The 17,644-nt window shown below is 38.2% G+C and overlaps 2 protein-coding genes across 5 annotated transcripts in view; one reads left to right on the top strand and one right to left on the bottom strand.

Annotated features, from left to right (window-relative positions):
• The window catches only part of LOC147155618 (rab effector MyRIP-like), an 86,661-nt gene extending 74,478 nt beyond the window's left edge, over positions 1-12,183 (top strand). The window contains exons 12-18 of one of the 4 annotated variants that reach the window (XM_086066315.1): positions 25-747; positions 971-1,033; positions 4,967-5,155; positions 5,236-5,397; positions 5,655-5,750; positions 5,826-5,886; positions 9,052-12,183. In XM_086066315.1, coding sequence (XP_085922441.1) covers positions 25-747; positions 971-1,033; positions 4,967-5,155; positions 5,236-5,397; positions 5,655-5,750; positions 5,826-5,886; positions 9,052-9,095 — 1,338 coding nt within the window. In that variant the 3' untranslated portion in view covers positions 9,096-12,183. Of the gene's footprint in view, positions 1-24; positions 748-970; positions 1,034-4,963; positions 5,156-5,235; positions 5,398-5,654; positions 5,751-5,825; positions 5,887-9,051 lie in introns of all 4 variants that reach the window. The other 3 variants (XM_086066314.1, XM_086066317.1, XM_086066316.1) reach the window with 3 other exon arrangements.
• Positions 12,184-12,289: 106 nt separating this feature from the next.
• Positions 12,290-15,426, bottom strand: prlh2 (prolactin releasing hormone 2). Its single transcript, XM_086066318.1, has 3 exons — positions 15,327-15,426; positions 14,565-14,746; positions 12,290-12,564 (listed from the first exon to the last, which is right to left on the bottom strand). Exons 2-3 carry the CDS (start codon positions 14,722-14,724, stop codon positions 12,359-12,361), a joined length of 366 nt encoding a protein of 121 aa, XP_085922444.1. The 5' UTR covers positions 14,725-14,746; positions 15,327-15,426; the 3' UTR covers positions 12,290-12,358.
• Between the last annotated feature and the right edge of the window lie 2,218 nt (positions 15,427-17,644).

Genomic DNA, 17,644 nt, shown 5'->3' with positions numbered 1-17,644 from the left:
TGTGATGATATTTGTCCCCTGAAGGAGAGCAGTGGTTTTCTTCTCAATGACCTACTGAAAAGGAGCTTAAGTGTGGATAAGCCTGTACCTGACACAGTGCCAATGAGCACAGCAGCACCAGATGCCTTCACATTAGATGCCATCACACCCGAGTCTCAAGATTTGGACAAAGTTGCCCCGAATGCAGTGGACCCGACCAGCCCTCTTTCACCGCCGGGGCCCCGCCATGTCGGCTTGGGACACGTGTCTTGCACTGGCGACCCACTGGAGCAAGAACTGCGGACCAGAATCAGTCAACTGGTCAGGAGCCGCACCAGCAGCAGAGAGAGCAGCTCGTCGGAGGAGGACTCGCCTGCTCATAAACAGATGGAAAAAGAAAGTGGCAGGCCGAAACCGAAAGACACGGAAAGAAAGAAGCCAAGGTCAAGTGTCAAATTAAGAGAAAAAGCAAGTGAAGCAGCCGGTCAAGTGAACGGTCAAGAGATGACAAGAAGCGAAAGGTTGATCAAAAGTCCAACATTGAGCGGAGAAGGCCGAGTGACGGAGAAGAGGTTAGAGAAGCGAGCAGGGAGTTTGGAGGAGGCAGTAGATGAGAAGGAGCAGAAGAGAGGAGAGAGAAGGAAAAACAAAAGACAGCATAGGCGAGATTTGGAGAAGGAGATGACAGAATGGAAAAGTGGCACCAGTGCGACCAGCTCGCCTGCTGTTACGCCATCTTCCCAGGAGGGGGTGCTGTCTGACAACCAGGTACAGTATGCTGCGTATCTGTTTGTCTTGCTATCTGTTTTAAATGTCTTCTTTTCCTCCTCATTTTATCGACCTTTCCTTTCCATCATTCCATATCTGCAAATGTGATGCAACAATTGCCTCTCTGTCGCCCTCTTTTGTGTCCATTTTTCACGTCCTCAATTCTGCTTTTCCACTGCTCGCTTGTGCTTTTCTTTTCTGTGTGTGCCTGCGTGCGTGTCAGGAGCGACACAATGACTTTGAGCAAGAGCAGAGGCTTCAAATGCTCTCCTCTCTCTTACAGCAGGTGAGATTTCAGGAAGAAAAGATGTCAACGCATCTTTTATTTTGATCTAAATCCACTCACGAACATTTACGTTCACATGCACAATACGAATCTATTACTTTCCACTTTTACTATTACTTTCCACTGATCAGACTGCCTGACCTTCATGTATGAACTTTAAGTATTAAGCAGCAAAATATTGCTGCATGTTGCTCTTAAAGTATACCTCCGGAGTAGCGGGTAGAGGTATTGATGGGGAAACGGATCATATATTGTAAAGCTTGATAGATATCCGGTTTTCTCATTTTTGTGTCTATAGTCTTCGGCTTGTTAATTTTAATACTCGTCACCATGTTGAGGGCCGATGTCATGTCAAGGCCGTCTCCCGTGCCCGTTAGTTACTAACCTCTTAACAAATACGTTTCGGGAGCTATTACAAGCTTGCTTTAATACAAACAGTTAAACAAAAAACTCGCTTGGATGCAGTTTTCTTGATAAACCATATGTATTCCTCTTTCTGAGCACACTTAAATACGTGAATCTCATTCACTCTATGCGTCACTGATTTTTTTTTTCAGGCGGCAATGACTCAGCGTTACCTCAAATGTAGTCCTGTAGTTCACATGGGGAGGGGGAGACGGAGTGGTCCAGAGTGTTATGGTTCTCATCTGTACCTGAGAGAAATAACATAACCATCACAAGCTATACAATGTGGCAGCCTCTCCACTATGTTGTGCGCATTATTTTCCTCAAAGAACATGATCAAATTATTTCTATCAAAAGTTAATTAAATACCATATGATTATGACTGCTTCATTAATTCTCACAATAGTTTATCACAATATCCAGTAAAAGTCCTATCAAATGCTGTCTTCAATGATGCCAGTAAAGAGTTACTCCAAAATGTGCATAATTTAAAGTAATGACTAATCTAAAGCGTTACTTTTCCCAGTCAAGTAATCAGACTACAGTTACTTTGCATAGTCACAAAACATTAAAATGTGATACTTAATAATTTGACAAGAAAGTGACCTTGAAAGTTTTTTAAGATGAACCATTTTATCAACAACATAGCAATTTCAGTAAATGGCTTCTGCTTGAATAGTGAGGCACAGAGGGGAGCTTTCAACTTAACATTCAAGTCTGGGAGCGTGACGTCATTTATGCGTCATGTCACGTTTTCAACACATTGACAACTTGCGTGTTTACTCGCATATAAAACAATGGAGGAGGGGGAGACATTCGTGTTTTCAAGATGGACTAATACGGTCACTTTTTTATGTTAGCTGAAGATAAAGATATTTAAGGGTTATTGCACTATGCGTGCTGTCGACAAATTGTTATTTAGCTTCAAAAGTACGATCATGGACGGATAGATGGATAGATAGACATACAGTGTGCATGATTCAAGCTTAAAGAAAAGCCCCACCAGATTGTGTGAATGCAGGAAGTCCCCCAAATGTAATTGTTATATTTATAAACAATGTATATTCTAAATGTTAAGTTTTGCCATGACATGTAAATCAGATTTTTTTTTAAATGCCTTTATTTTATAAAAAAATGTTTTTAAGTCTGCAAAGACTCTTTTAAAATATAAAAAACAAAAACAAGTAGCCCATTTATGTTACTTATGGGAACACTGCCTGTGTTTACAAAGCTAACAATATCTAATAATTCATTGATTGATTGAACAGAACAGAAATTCCTTAGTCCAACAATAACATCAGGTAAAATAAAAATAAAAGATCTTATTCATAAATGCATGTTCACTTGTCATTAACACAATCAAAGCACTATTGATTTAAAACTAAAATCATAATTATGCTGATAGTTTATAGTTGTATACAACAAAATATTCTCATATTTTGGATTACTTCTGAATTATTACTTTCCTTTAGCTATTTAAGATTTAAAGTTCTTGTTGTGCATACTTTTTAGTCTTTCAGATGTATTTATTATCTCGATTTTAATACCATAATCCTAAAGGTCTCATTAAATTGTGCAATTGTACCTAATATTGTGGCTATTGATTGGTACAAAGGAGGACTAATAGATGACTCACTCGTACACTCGTCCTATGCTGGTGTTGCGTGAGCAGTGTCAGACTTATACCAAGGCCACACATGAGAGTAGTCTCTCACAATATGTGTAATATGGATCATGTTTTCTATATTTATAACTCAACAACTTGTGATGACTGCTCAGAGTGTAATGGAAAGGGGGAATCAATCAATGACAATGTCTTTGGCTTTTTTTTTTTTTTAACTCAGGGACACATTTTTAAATTGATTATTTCTACCTCTTTCACCCATTAAAGCCACTTGGGTCTGCATTAGCAAGGTTCGACATTAACGGGCTTTGTCGAGCCACTGAAGTTCACTGATGCTGGCCTAACCACGCCACTTGTAATTGAAGATTTTTTTAAATAGCTAATATTCATATTTTAAAAATTAAAATGAATAAATAGATAAATAAATAATATTAATAAAAATAAATGTGTCCATTTTCTTTGCTCTTTTTACCCATGCTGTGCACATTCAATCACCCCCACAGGGCCACCAAAAGGCTTAATGTCAAACCCTGATTAGCACCAGGCGCTTCAACAAAATCATTAAAAAAAAAATGTTTTTCAAAAGTAGCTTAAATATTCATAAGGATCAGCCCAAAATTACAGAAGGTAACAAGGGTACAAATGACTGAACTGCATGCAAAATGTAAAATTAACGGTGGAAAAGCATAAAAAAATAAAAAAAATAAGTCAATACAGCGGTCAAGCCAACAACTCACAGCCTGCGGGAACCATGAAGCAGCGTACACCAGGTTTGTTGGAATTGCCCTTACTTGGCCTGAAATCTAAGGGATGGCTGCTGAAAATATTAGAGATCTTATCCTCTTAGAAAGGAGAGATCTCTGAAATGGACTAACTTGAAAGTGCGCTGCAGGGATGACATCAATGCACTTAAATTGAAACTACAAAGACCGCGGTCTGCAGTTGCCAATAATACAAGAGTAAAGCAGGCTGAGCAAAGCCAACATAGTACATAAAGGGCAAGTTATCAACACTAATCACATTCATTAGAAAAAATTATGCTTTTCCTAAACTTAGGAAACCTCATTCTGTGCTTCTCTGCATCCTCCCTTCACTTTAGCAGCTCAAGCTGTGCCTTTTGTCACGCTGAGAGTGATCAATACATATACTGATTAAAGCTTCAGCCAGTGATTCATTTCATATTGAGAAAAAATCTGTCTCCCTTCTCTTTCATGTTTGGTGTTTGTTTTTCTGGGTTTGATCAAGCACGACAGTGTCCTTACTGAAATGGATCTTGTGGATATTGATAGTTTGAACACCAGAGAACTATGGTAGTTTTTTTTCTTGTGAGTGTTGGAGAGGTTGTTGGCAATAATTGATCCATTTATTGCATTATGGCCTGCTACAGTTTTTAGCCCCAGATACATACAAAATGATAAATATAGTTAACTCATTCACTTCCATCCATTTGTACTGAAGTAACCTCCTTTGCTCCCGGCTGTTTTACTGGATTTTAAATAATTTTGCAAGGCCCACAGAATATTGTGTTCTATTGCTATAAAAACATGGAACCTACCAAAAGAAAGATTAGAGTATTTTCTTTCGTCAGGAAACAAATTTGTATGTGTTTCCATTTTGCAGCAATTGGCATTAGAATATAGCTAAATTTCATCATCAACTACCATTGTGTTAAGCGACTTCTTCATATTGGGACAATGGCAATATTTAAAATAGAACGTTTTTATATGTTTTTGGGAGCAAATTAGTTCATTATGTAAACCATATATACTAGATGCTCTACTGGTGCAGCCTGCCAGATCTTGCTTTATACCTGAAAACTTAATTTTGAGTGTTTTTGTGGCTAGCCTGTGGCTGAGCTGATTATAAAATGCTGATATTGTGTATGTGTTTCTCAAATGAAGCAGAAGTACTCGGCGGCTTCTCTCTGCAGCATCACCACAGAGGTGTTGAAGGTTTTGAACGCCACCGAGGAGCTGATCAGTGAGGCAGGAGGGGACGGCTGCACGCCCACAGAACCTCAAAGCGTGACCACCATCTCCAAAAACTCTGAGACCCGCAAACTGGACCAGAGGCTCACCAAGATGGAGGAGAATGTAACTCTAAATGCTTTGTCTCACCTCCTTGAAGTTGTTTGTCCAAATCTAATTGGACCTCATTGGTTCTCACCTTGAAGGTTTACCTGGCTGCTGGTGCTGTGTATGGCCTAGAGGGGGCGCTTGGGGACTTGGAGCAGTGTGCCCGCAATATCAGCAGTGGGACCACAGATACAGAACTGGCTTTCCTGGAAGACCAGGTGGCTACTGCTGCTGCTCAGGTCCAACAATCTGAAATGCAGGTATGAAGGAGATTGAGATTGGGAAATCATAAAATGATAAGCGTCTTTCTTGCTCACCACATTTAGCGGAGCACTAGGCCAAATAGAAACGGCCCACTCCACTCCAGCAGTGTTCTGTTATTGGAAGTCTTGAATGAATGCCATGTTCAAACATACGATTCTTCACATTTGGACTTGGCACCAGCATACCCTAGCCGCAGTTCAAGTTATCATTCATCAAGTTATTCAAGTATCTTTCATTTCATGTCCACTTTCAGATATCCAACATTGAGGCCAGGATATCAGCTCTTAAAACTGCAGGGTTAAATGTGACTGTTTGCAATCATTTCTCCAAGTTCAAGCCAACAGCGAAGGTATCTAATCACAAAGCCATACAGTATGTCTATATACGTCTCGTGATGACGTCTGTTGTTTTCCTGACAATGCAGCCACAAACCCTGGACTCATCACGCCATCAGAGGAGGAAGCTGCCAGCCCCTCCACTAAAAGGTACCAATAAAGTGGTTTGTGTTTCAATTAGTGCTGTCACTATTACTTTTTTTTAGAATCAGATATTGTATGGATTATTCACTCAATTAAGATAATAATCAGATTTTTATTTTGCATTAAGGTGTATTATAAATGCATTTTACACCCTGATTAATGTTAATTTACCAATGATTGTTTATTTTGTATTGTTTAGTGATTAAAAAGGGGGATTGTAATCGCCAACATTTTTCTAACTGATTCAGTTAGTGGTTCGGTCATTGTTTTCCAAAATAAATACAGATATTTGCAAATGTCCTATTTTGATTAAACACAAACGATAATCAGCGTGCTTTCATGAAGGACTACAGAAATCAGAATAATTACTGTCGAGGCTGAAATCAGAGCATTTGGACAATTTTAAGTTAAACGTGGTTCCAAACAATTACTTGATTATTATGTATTATTATGTAACATGCTCCTGGAGGTTTGATTTGCAACAACGTATTCCCCAAACGTTTTTTTTGAACATTTTCTATTTAATTTTGAATATTTTATTCATTAAAAAAAAATGCTTTTACGGTAACACACATTTCTGTGTTTCTTATACTTTTTTCTTTCTTTTTCTTTATTTATTTTTCTATCTTTCTTATTTACGGTATGAGCAACCAATAATTAGTCAAAATAATTTCTAGGGATGGGCGAGTACCGATACCAGGCGTCTATCGGGCTGATACCAGGCCTTATTTCAAGGTATCGTTTCTCGAAACACCCTCTTGTGGCAGTTTTTTAAAATCAGTAACTACAAATAAGATTAGAAGAATAATTAAATTTCATGCAATATTAACTCTGACCGCCAAAAACGTTCAATAACGTTTAGTAAAATCCAAATGAGTGCCGCCAAAAACATTAAAAGACGTTAACTATGTTTTTTAATGGAAACGGGTGGAGGAAGGCCTTGGCCAGCTGTGCTCAAAGTATCAAGCAGATCGAGTTAGTATAATGACTATTTATGGGCACTAGATGGCAGCGATGACTCTCTTTGGACAAGATCGGGTAGGAGTCAGTAGTAGAAGACGTGAGGTGGAGCTTAGAGTGTTGAGGGGAGAATGGCTGAGGAAGCGAAAATGGCGACCGGTTGCAAGCAGCTCACGCTTGAGCATTTTTTTCAAAGACGAAAAACATCGACCAGTGCTAAAGAGCACATTGATGATGATGATGGTGACTCCGAGGTTGACGCCGAAGTTGGAAGCGTTGACGCGGCGGCTTCGATCACGTCGTAAAGCCTCACCGGCTAGCGATGCTAACACCGGAAAACGTGGTGCACAACCGAGCACTTCTGCACAGGCGGACGTTCAATCGGACGATGAAGAGTACCCCGAGTCCAATGCATATTCATCGGAGGAGTGGGTACAGTCTGATCACGGAGAAGACACTGGTTCTGGACTACGATGCCACCATGAATGGAGTGGATAAGATGGATCAGAACATCTCTTACCACCCGGTATAGGAACCGAAGGACATGAGGAAGCCAGACGTAACACCAGGTCACCGTATCATGATCCTGAGAGTAGACTTGATGACAACATGGCCAAACACACACTGCAGTATATACTTGCTACTCCCCGGAAAAAAAAGGCCGGCAATAAAGTGCACGCGAAGGGGCAATCGCAGTGAAACTAATCTGTGGTGCAAATCCTGCTGCGTCCCCTTGCACGCAGAGTTTTACACAATATACCTCACAAAAAGAAAAACTGTGTAGTTGAAACATCCACACAATTGTAAATAGTACCACAGTTGCACACATTTGTAAATAGTTTGCCAAATTGTTTTGTCAAATTGTTACACTGTTGAATGTAAATAAATGTATTTTGCCATCAAAAAACACTTTTTCATTGTTGGTGGTAGTGTTTTACAGAAGTAAAGCACTGTTTAGATGTTTGTGGCATCATTCATGGGAAAAAAAGGTGTCAAATTCACGAGAGTGCATGAATTAATATTGTTTCACAAAAAGCTTGATTTTGGTCCAAATCTGAGCATTTGGGTGAAACTAACCTATTTTCTATTGTTGATTACTGAAGAACGGAATAAGGTAGAAACAAACGTTTTTTTCTGATTAAAGATGAGAGTTCAATCTTTCATTTGGTAGTATCTGTGTTTCCATAGTCCAAACACAACATTTTCTGTGGACCTTGAAAGATCAGTCAAAATGCTCTAAATCAGCTGGCACCCACATGTTCTCTTTTCTGAAAATGCTTGGCAGTCAAAGAGTTAAGGGAAATGCTATATTGTGATAAATAGGTATATCTTTAAAATTGTCTGTCATTGTTTTTGGGGCAAATTTATGTATTAAAAGTAATATTAGCATTGATACTTGGTGTCTGTGTCAGTGACTACTCAAGAGTTGATTGCACTGGTATCGGTCTGGAAAAAAAAAAGTGGTATCGAGCATCCCTAATTTTTGGTAAAGTATTGTAAAGAATCTTTTAGAAAATCTCATTCCAAAAATGTTTTCTTATCTTGTAATTGACAAATATGCCCTTTATCTCAGTTTAAAAGACATAATCATAGGGGGAAAAAAATCTTAAAGTGCATACGTGCGAGTGTGCATGCATGTGTGGGTTCAAATGTGTATCTTCGATCATTGTGTGACGGGGAGAGGCACTTTATTCACTTCTGCTTGATATCACACATTTCCCTTATTGTGCAAAGACAAAAGCTTGCTTGCTGAATGGAAGTAAAAGTGAATGCATCTGCTGGCCAGTGGACTAATTAGTTGAAAAGCTCCATTAGATGTAAAGCATCCAAATGGAAACTTGCACAACAAGAGACCAAGGCTGTTTTATCAACCAACAAGTCGTCATTGCCTTTTAATACCATTGAATGGCTTTTTTCCCCAGTTTTTTTTTCTAATAACCAACATCATCTCATATGCAGCTCTGAATCATATTTGTTGTTTTTTTTAGCTAGTTGCATGAAACAAGCAGTGACCAAGACATCTTAGTCACATGGCTGATTTTAGATTAATTACCTCCGCCATGTATTATTTTGATTACCGTTTGATTTGATTTGATTTGGTTACATTTTTACACAACTTCTACACAAAAAGCTCATTCATTAACTAATTATTTGATATTTATCTGTAAATGATGTTTCTTCCTCTCTTTTTTCTGCATTGTCACATTTCAGATAAGATGGAGCCAGAGCAGTCGGTGGAAATCTTTCAACCATAGCGATGTCGATGAGGAGCAGCAGCACAAGTCCCTCAGGGCCACACTTCAGAGCCCTGTGGACAAGGGCCCCCCTACCACCCCACTCATCCAGTGCCTTGATCCAGCGCCCGCCTCCAGCTCCACACCAAACAGGAGCCTCCACCTGCCCTGTTGCGGCCCACAAAGCACTCAGCCCTTTCAACGCCATTGACAGGATGCAGACAGCAAAGATGAGTGGACAGTCTCTGCCTTAAAACAGCTACAAAAAAAATCTGTGTACAAATATACAACTTTCATTTCTACCGTGATAAGGATGGACAATAAAGTCATAATTATGAGAGATTTATGCACAGTTGGGGCTGGAATGTCACCCGTGATCCAACTGTTAAGCCCCCTTTGAGATTTCATGAATGATTGTAATTCCCATTCAGGATTGTTGTTTTAAGATCATTCCAGACTGCTGGGAAGTAGGAAATATCCAACGCTTGACGCTTATATAAATATATATATGAATTCATATTTTATAGCAGTGGTGTCCAAACTACATCCCGGTGGCCATTTGTGGCCCACCGTCCATTTTCTCACAGCCCCACAGCATATGTAAAAAAAAAAAAAAAAAAAAATTGTTTTTGACATGCCCTGCAAACGTATTGGGTGCTGGTGTTAGAAAAAGTGGCGGGTTGCAACACACTTGACAACTACTATAAATCGTAAATTAGACTTTTAGAGCTTTTTTAGATATGCAAAGAAACTACAGCTAAAATAGTAATAAATGTCTCTTTTTTTAATTTTCATCAATTTAGATGTTTCCGTTTCAGAAGCAAAAAAGTATTTCCTCCTCTTTCTGCTGCCTGTCAGAGTCTAATTTGTTTGTAAGTTCCTCAAGCAAACACTGTTTAATAAATGGTCATCATATTACACCTGCTTTGGTTCTGAATGTAGAGATCTGTTAAGGGCAGGGGTGGATCTATTCTAGTTGGTTGCAGGGCTATGGGCCACCCCAAAATCATGGAAAATCCCAAAACTGTTTGCCTTATCTTCAACAGGTGCTAAGAATAATACAAAAATAAATTGTTTTAAAATAAATCTAATATACATAATGCTTGATTAATTGGTTTTAGCGTGTTTAATAGAATCGAACAATGTCAAAGTGGCCCTTGCATCCTTCGATTTTTCTATATGCGACCCTCAAAGGAGACGTTTGGACACCCTTGCTTTGCAGTATTGTCTCACTATTCAGGCGATAGGCACAGAGGCCTGCCACAAATAGTTAAAATCCGTGATGTGATTGCCCACCCCTAAAAAGGTTTAATCATTACCTATCAGATGCATGAACCACAAAATGGACTCAAAGCACTCATTGACCTGTCTAAATGAAGCTCCTCCCCTTACTTAAACATTGTTCAGTGGCACTAAGACACCACAAGATGGCAGCAAAATAATACAAATATGTGAGTTAGTCAGCAAATTAGGTTAGCAAAAACACCTGCGAGTAAGTGAATCCGAGAATAGTGGTTCACAAATATGGGTGGAGCAGTTATTTGCATAATTGTGTGGCATCACATTTCGATTTGCTCCAGCTTTGATTGTTGTTCTAAATCGCTTTTCTAAGTCAGAGGTTGGAAATTTCTGACTTCTCAGTGTCAACATTCTTTATCCTGCCGTCTAGCAGAAAAAAAAGTCTGCAAACTTGTAGAACTTTAGATGAGATTTCTAGCCAGTAGCTAGCTGTCTTAGAATGAAGCCAACAAATTATAATAATGACACCTGTGACGATTAGTGCATTATTGAACCATCATATTGGTTTATATATATTTTTGAATTCATGCATAATTTTGTATTGTTTCCACATTGTGCTGAAAGCTAAGCAAGAGTTCCAAATGTCTATTAATGTCATATCTTTACTAGCATCATCATATCATATTTTCTCATCTCATGTTCTACTAGAATGCAAATGAGAGAAATGGTCTTTACCGAAATGTTCAAGATTAATTAAATGCTAGCCGTAAAATACATTATTCAAATCAAAAGTGATTAAACGGAGATGGTCCGACATTCATCTTTAGTGTGAAAGTGAAACACGAGCCACCCATTCACTGCAGTATTCTCTTCTCCTGCTCTCATTTTCTCTCTTACTTTCCAACTTGGTGGCCTTTTGTTTGAGCAACGGATATTTTCCTGTCCAAACTTTTGTGTCACACGGATTTTAATGGGCTGTTTTTTTCAGTGTCATGAAACCACAATTTTTGTTACAAGCAATTTATTTTTGTACTTACAGAACATTTTTTATGCACATTATCGCAAATGACAAAGCTTTATTTTATCCTCAGTGATTCCTGTGAGACATTACTCCAAGTGCTTTCTGTCCATGTCTGCATTTAAAACTGATGACAACAAAAGAGATAAGATTATCATGATTCTTATTAAATGTGAGAATACTGCTTTATTTTTTATTTGTTATCCCCCCCTCATAATAGCCATTAGCAAACCACAGGAGTGCAGGGTTGATATCCTGACTGGCTGATAGAAACTGAAAAAACAAGAAAGCGATACTTCCTTGCAACCTTTACATGTTTTGTTTATTTGCACATCCTGTTATCTTTTGCCATTCTCGGAGTGTTGATACAGTATATAAAAGCATGTTTGTGATGTACAATGTCATGAGAAGCACAGCTGCAAGGGTCCAATTATCAACGTCCTGTATTTTTGTAACAAAACAAAAAAAAATCTCAGAATTTAATATACAGTATGTATATGTATGGAAAAAATGGATATGATATAAAATGTGTATATTGCCCAATCATAGTTGAACTATTATAGTATGATGCTCATGACTTCACACAGGAAACTGCATCCAACGTTAATAATTAAATTGGTAAAGCATCACTTCCTGTTTAACTCCAGTGTGACTGACGAGGTTGAAGTTTACCGTGCACAGTGCCACATTCACTTTATGTGCTGTTGTTTGTTGCAGTCCATTTGCCATGTTGGGGAAAATATTACCATGCAAAAAAAGTGTATATATATAAATAATACACCTATGTGTGCCACTGGGCACTTGGAGAAAGATGTATAATGAATGAAATTAAATTTGCAAGTTGAAACACTCTTTGGATAAGTTCATATTTATTCATCAATATAAACAGCATTTCCGTATATACACAACACATTTTTGCAGGTTGATTTTAATAACAATCACCATGTAGAATTGAAACACAGAATGAGTGTTGTATAAAGCAAAGCCTCAGAGTTTGTTGGTTGATGCAAAGGAAAGATGCATGTTGTCATGGTAACCAGTCCTCATTCTCTCCATGCAGCACCTTGCCAAGGTTCTCCTTGTTCCGCAGACTGTCGAAGAGCATCTCCAGCATCCTGACAACCGGCTCCATGCGCACGTCAGCCATCGCCTCAACGCGGCTTTGTCGCTTCCCGAAGCGCCCGATGGGTCTCACGCCGCGGCCCACGTACCAGAAGGGGTCAATCTCTGGACCTGGATGACAAGCAGGTGCATATGATTACGAAGATCATATAATGAAGAGCAGAGTTACGGGAGGGTCATTTTACATTAAATTCATTGTGAAATTCAAAAAGTGATTTAAAGTCAGTTTCAGTATCAAAGTTTAAGGCAAGGGGGCAAGAATCTTGGGCATACCTAATCAATTGGCCAAGATGGTTGTTGCCCTGGGTGGGCGGAGTGGTGAGAATCCTGGGCATACCTAATCAATTGGCCAAGATGGCTGCTGCCCTGGATGGGGCGGGGGGACAAGAATCCTAGGCGTACCTAATCATATGTCCAAAGTAGTAGTAGTAATAGTATTTGCAATAGTAGTAGTGGTACATAGGCCAAGCCTTGAGTACACATAGAAAAAAAGGGGGTGAATTGAGCTCAACAGTGAGAGAGATGACAGGCAGCCCTGACTGGCTGAGGCAGTTGCTATGCAGACGTGAAAGACCAGGCAGTATAGCTAAAAAAAAAAAAAAGCACTATTTAAATAGCAGTGCATTCCATTACATTCTTTTTTTTTTTTTAAGTGTTTTTATTTGTGATTTTTTTTTTTTTTTTTTGGGGGGGGAAATTAGCTGAACAGTTTAAAATTAGAACGACTGGAATCGGTCAAGAAATGTTAACCACAATCAACATAAACTAAAAGTTCCTTACTGTCTATTTAAGAAACATGTGCATTCACGCACACACATTTGACTTTAACTTGTTGGACACATCATGCACACACATTCAACTGAGTTGTATGAGAAAGCGCACAACTCGAACAAAAGGCTCTCACGAATTAACTGTTCAAGATGCAGTTTACAGAAATAGCTCGTTAGAATGGCAAGGGTTTGGGGAACGCGAGCATGTTCTAATTTTTTCTATGGGATGAAAAATAACCTAATTAGAGCAGGTTGAAAACTTGGGATTTTAAAAAATTGAGGAGGAAAAGGAGACCAAAATAACATGGGTTGAATGGACAGAAAAGTGTGACTTTTCCTCGCTTGAAGGGAAATAAAAGGTACTAAATGACACCTTTGCCAAACAAAGGTGTGTTTGTCTGAAAGAAGACCGTTGTGACTACAAAATGTCTGAATTTGATGTTTAGTGAGCAAAGATTGTGGCCACGGTGACAAGTTGTAGTGAGATTTTTCGAAATAATTTTTTTCTCTCCTCACTCTGACGTTGATTGCTCCACTCTGGCAGACGCAATACACATCAATTTTGCTCACTCTCTTTGAACCCGCACAGGAGGGAGAGCTTACATCCCTAAAAAAAAAATTGACACTGAGCTAAAGATGGGGAAAATTGCAACAAAATGAACTAAAAATCATATCATTTGGAAAAAGATTTGTTGATTTGTAGACTTTTTTTTCCTTTCTCCATTCATTCCAATGGGACTTTTTTTCGGGAATTTGGGGAAATTACCAACCATGGTAACTCGGAATTCCAAGAAAAGTCATGCCGCAGCGAGTCAGATCGAGCCGCATCATTTGATACCTCATTTGTGCCGGTGCGTTCAACGGTACGGGCCGCATTTTTGCGGTAAAATCCAAGGAATAATAATTAAAAAATAATAATAATAATAACTGCTTTTCTAGGATAGTAATATGTGCCTGCTTTGCTTTGCAGCAGTCCCATAATTAATTACATTCTAAATGTAATTTAAAAACAAATACAATTAACAAATAATGAATCACATTTTTGTTTGTTTCAGTGGATTATAATCATTATTAAACTACTTTATATTATTACAATTATAAATAAAATATAAAATAAAAATTACATTAAATGTATAAAAAAAAATCTATTATAATTTAAATTAAAGTCTAAATTTAATAAATAAACAAATAATATTGAATACACATTTTAGTGTGTTTCAGTCGATTATAATCCTTATTATTAAACTACTTTATATGGCATTAAAATATGTAAATGAACTACCTTTTCTATTTAGCAAATGCTATTAATCAAATACATTATGAAATTCAACTCCCACTTACTTCTGTTGTCCACGTTGTGCACAATGTGGAAGTCGTGCTCCACTGTGGTGCTGTGTGCGCTGCAGGAGGAGAACAGGAGGAGCAGGACGAGGAGGCAAAGAGCCAGAGATGCTGGCAGCCCGCTCCTCACCTGGACGTTGCTCACTCTCCCGGGCAACATGCTGAGGAGTCAGTCGAAAGCACTGCAAGAAAGGGGCTGGTCAGTCACTTTATACACACACCTCACATGCTCAAACAGGTGGGGAGAAGGTCTACTGATTTAATCATGCACTTGACACCACATCATTTTAAATGTAAAATGTTCCAAGGGAACCAAACTTGGTAAACAGTATAAGTATAACAGTATAACACAGCTGGAAGATGTTGGCTGATAATTTCAAAGGCAAATCTAAATTAATACCGATTTTCCATAATGACACATTTTGAACACATCCAGTTTAAAATTGGTTATGAAATTGATAGTAATTACAATACTATTAAAGAAATTTGTTTTTTTAAACATTGATTTACCATAATACACAATAAGTATTTTTCTTATCAAGATTTCATGCTAACATCCTTTCAATAATACCTACCGATCGTTAAAAATAAGGGTGAGAAGGAATAAAATTCTCTTTTTTTCAGGCTGTGGGAATAAAACAGTAAATCAAATACAAAACATGATGTAAATTATCTCGATAAAGCTCAGTAGATTATGTAACAATAATATTTTTTTTATGTTTTTTTAAATTATTTAAAAGTGCAATAAGAACAAAAGCTTACCCTAAACTTTGGTAAGAGGCTGAGGTCACCTGGCGAGGTCTGTCGTTGTTTGAGCTACCGTAAGCAGGTGTGTTGCATCTTATATATCTGTGCTTCTCATGTGCCTGTGGGGTGATGAATAAACACGCGCACGCACGCAGAGGACACGTCTCACCCACCCCCCTCCCCATGCCCTTACCTTCCCACTCCTGGAAGCCCTTTGCAAATGGACATGTCCTTTTCGAGCCGTCTTGCCGTCTGTCACGCAGCAGAGGCGTCCATCAGCAAGTTGATGACGTGAAGACAACTTTAAATTAGTCAACATGGGGAAACCCAGCTCTTTCAAGTACATCTGTCAGACTGTGATCCACAACTGCGGTGGGCGTCTTTTTCATGGACCTTTCATCAATCTTTTTGATTGCTAAGGGGCAAGGCAGGACACAATCGGTGTTCTGATCGGAGTGTGAATGGAAATTCCTTTAATCAATTTTTTGAACCAAAACACCTTTGGCCATGTGAAGGCCGACAATACCCAAATCAGTCGTCATGCATGTTGGAAAAAGAAATAACAAAAAATACTGCTAATACCTCAATGTGTAACTTTTTCCTAACTTAACTTTGAAATCATTAGCATTTCTTAGCATAAGGAGACTAAAAACGACTCTATGAAGAATCTGATTCTGTCTGGTTCACCTCTTGAGAAACAACACGGTGTCATCAGCACTTGATTGAATAACTTCACCTCACCTCTGTGAATGGCACCGCAGATGAGACCTGGGAAAGTCACAGCATGGAACCACATCATGACGACTACTGCCATGTGAGATTTTTACATCACAAGTCCTTTTTCTTCTTTTGTTAAAATATGTAGGGTAGGCTACTCTACAAATGGATTATTAAAAAAAAAAGTGAATTAGAATGTCACGACTTGCCTGGTAGCATCCTACCATTGTGCTGCTTCAAGCCATTGAGAAATGTGCTATTGATTGAGAAAGACCAGCTTGGGCGAGTGATTCACAACCAAACCTGCGTTCTCTAATTCATTCCTTGTACCTGCTACAGTATATTTAGTTAATCGCCTTATAAATTGTAGCAGAAACATGGCGTGGGCTTGGTCTTTCCATGTTTGGATCACCCGCTTACCTGGGGGGAAAAAAGTAAAAGTGGTTAACGGTGAGTAAGCATTCACTAAGCTTAACAAATGAATATATATATATATATATATATATATATATATATATATATATATATATATATATATATATATATTCGTGTGGCTTTTGGATATGGCATCACTTGGTAAGCTAAAAAAAATGTGGGTTCAAATTCTACATGGATCATGGAATCTGAAAAACACTAATTGATTAATTTAGAATTAACTGCATAAACGGTGTTTAACACACAATAAAATCAAGGGAAATATTTTAGCAGTAGTAATTAATCAAAGCAACATATTGGTTATAATTAAAAAAAAAAAAACCTTTTTTATCATTAAACAGGGAAGAATAACTTGCCTTGACTTTTTTTTTTTTCAAACTTTGCTGCCCCCCTGTGGTGAGTATGCTAAACACAATTCATCCTTTCACTGTAGAACGGCTTAAATTCAAATGTGGGGGCCGCTGGAGATAGTCTGGGTGTGTCAAGTATTTTTTTTTTTATGTTTCTTCTCTAAATCAATCTTCTTAATCTTTATTGATAACAGTTCAGAACATGAACGTTTACTCAAAACGTGAACAAGATTATTGACACGTCTCCCTGGTGTAGTTGAGTACCGCTCCCTCTGTGCATTCAAGGCATAGGCCTGTGTTAAAAATAAAATGTTTCTTGTTTTTCTTGAAATTGGCTGTTCTTATCGTCAAACTTTCTCTTCATTGCAAGATTTGAAAAATACATGACAAGGACTGGGTGACAGGATACGAAGAAGACTTGAAAAATCGTCAATTTTATCATGAAATGTTCCTGTAACAGTGAACACACACTTAGTGCCACCCTTCGTCCACTAGATGTCGCTTCAGAATTATGTTTCGCCCAATGTTGTCACGAGCCTGAGACACGCAACACAAAATTCCTAGGCCACCAAAAGGTAAATGTTTTTTGCTGTCATTTATTATTATGTCAACATATTTAGTTTTAATTTTCCCTTGTACATGCCTGGATAAGCCGGTATTTGAATGTTAGCTACACAGAAAGACATACATTTGAATTATTGGATTGGTGCACTTGGCAATTGAACAAGTGTGATTAAAAAAATTATTTAAAATAAAAAATAGTAGTTTATTTTCTTCAGCCTTTCATTATTGAAGAGGTTCTGGCTATACATTTCTCAAGTGGTAGCCAGC

Source organism: Leptonotus elevatus, chromosome 21 (genome assembly GCF_054856555.1).
Source record: "Leptonotus elevatus isolate MCC_2025b chromosome 21, RoL_Lele_1.0, whole genome shotgun sequence".
Taxonomy (NCBI): Eukaryota; Metazoa; Chordata; class Actinopteri; order Syngnathiformes; family Syngnathidae; genus Leptonotus; species Leptonotus elevatus.
The sequence above is the reverse complement of the archived record's forward strand: the minus strand, read 5'-3'. Positions and strand labels throughout refer to the sequence as shown.

Coding starts and splice junctions, on each gene's coding strand:
- prlh2 (XM_086066318.1), bottom strand. CDS start 14,724: ATGTTGCCCGGGAGAGTGAGCAACGTCCAGGTGAGGAGCGGGCTGCCA. Junction 12,565..14,564: donor GCACAACGTGGACAACAGAA/GTAAGTGGGAGT, acceptor CTTGTCATCCAG/GTCCAGAGATTGACCCCTTC.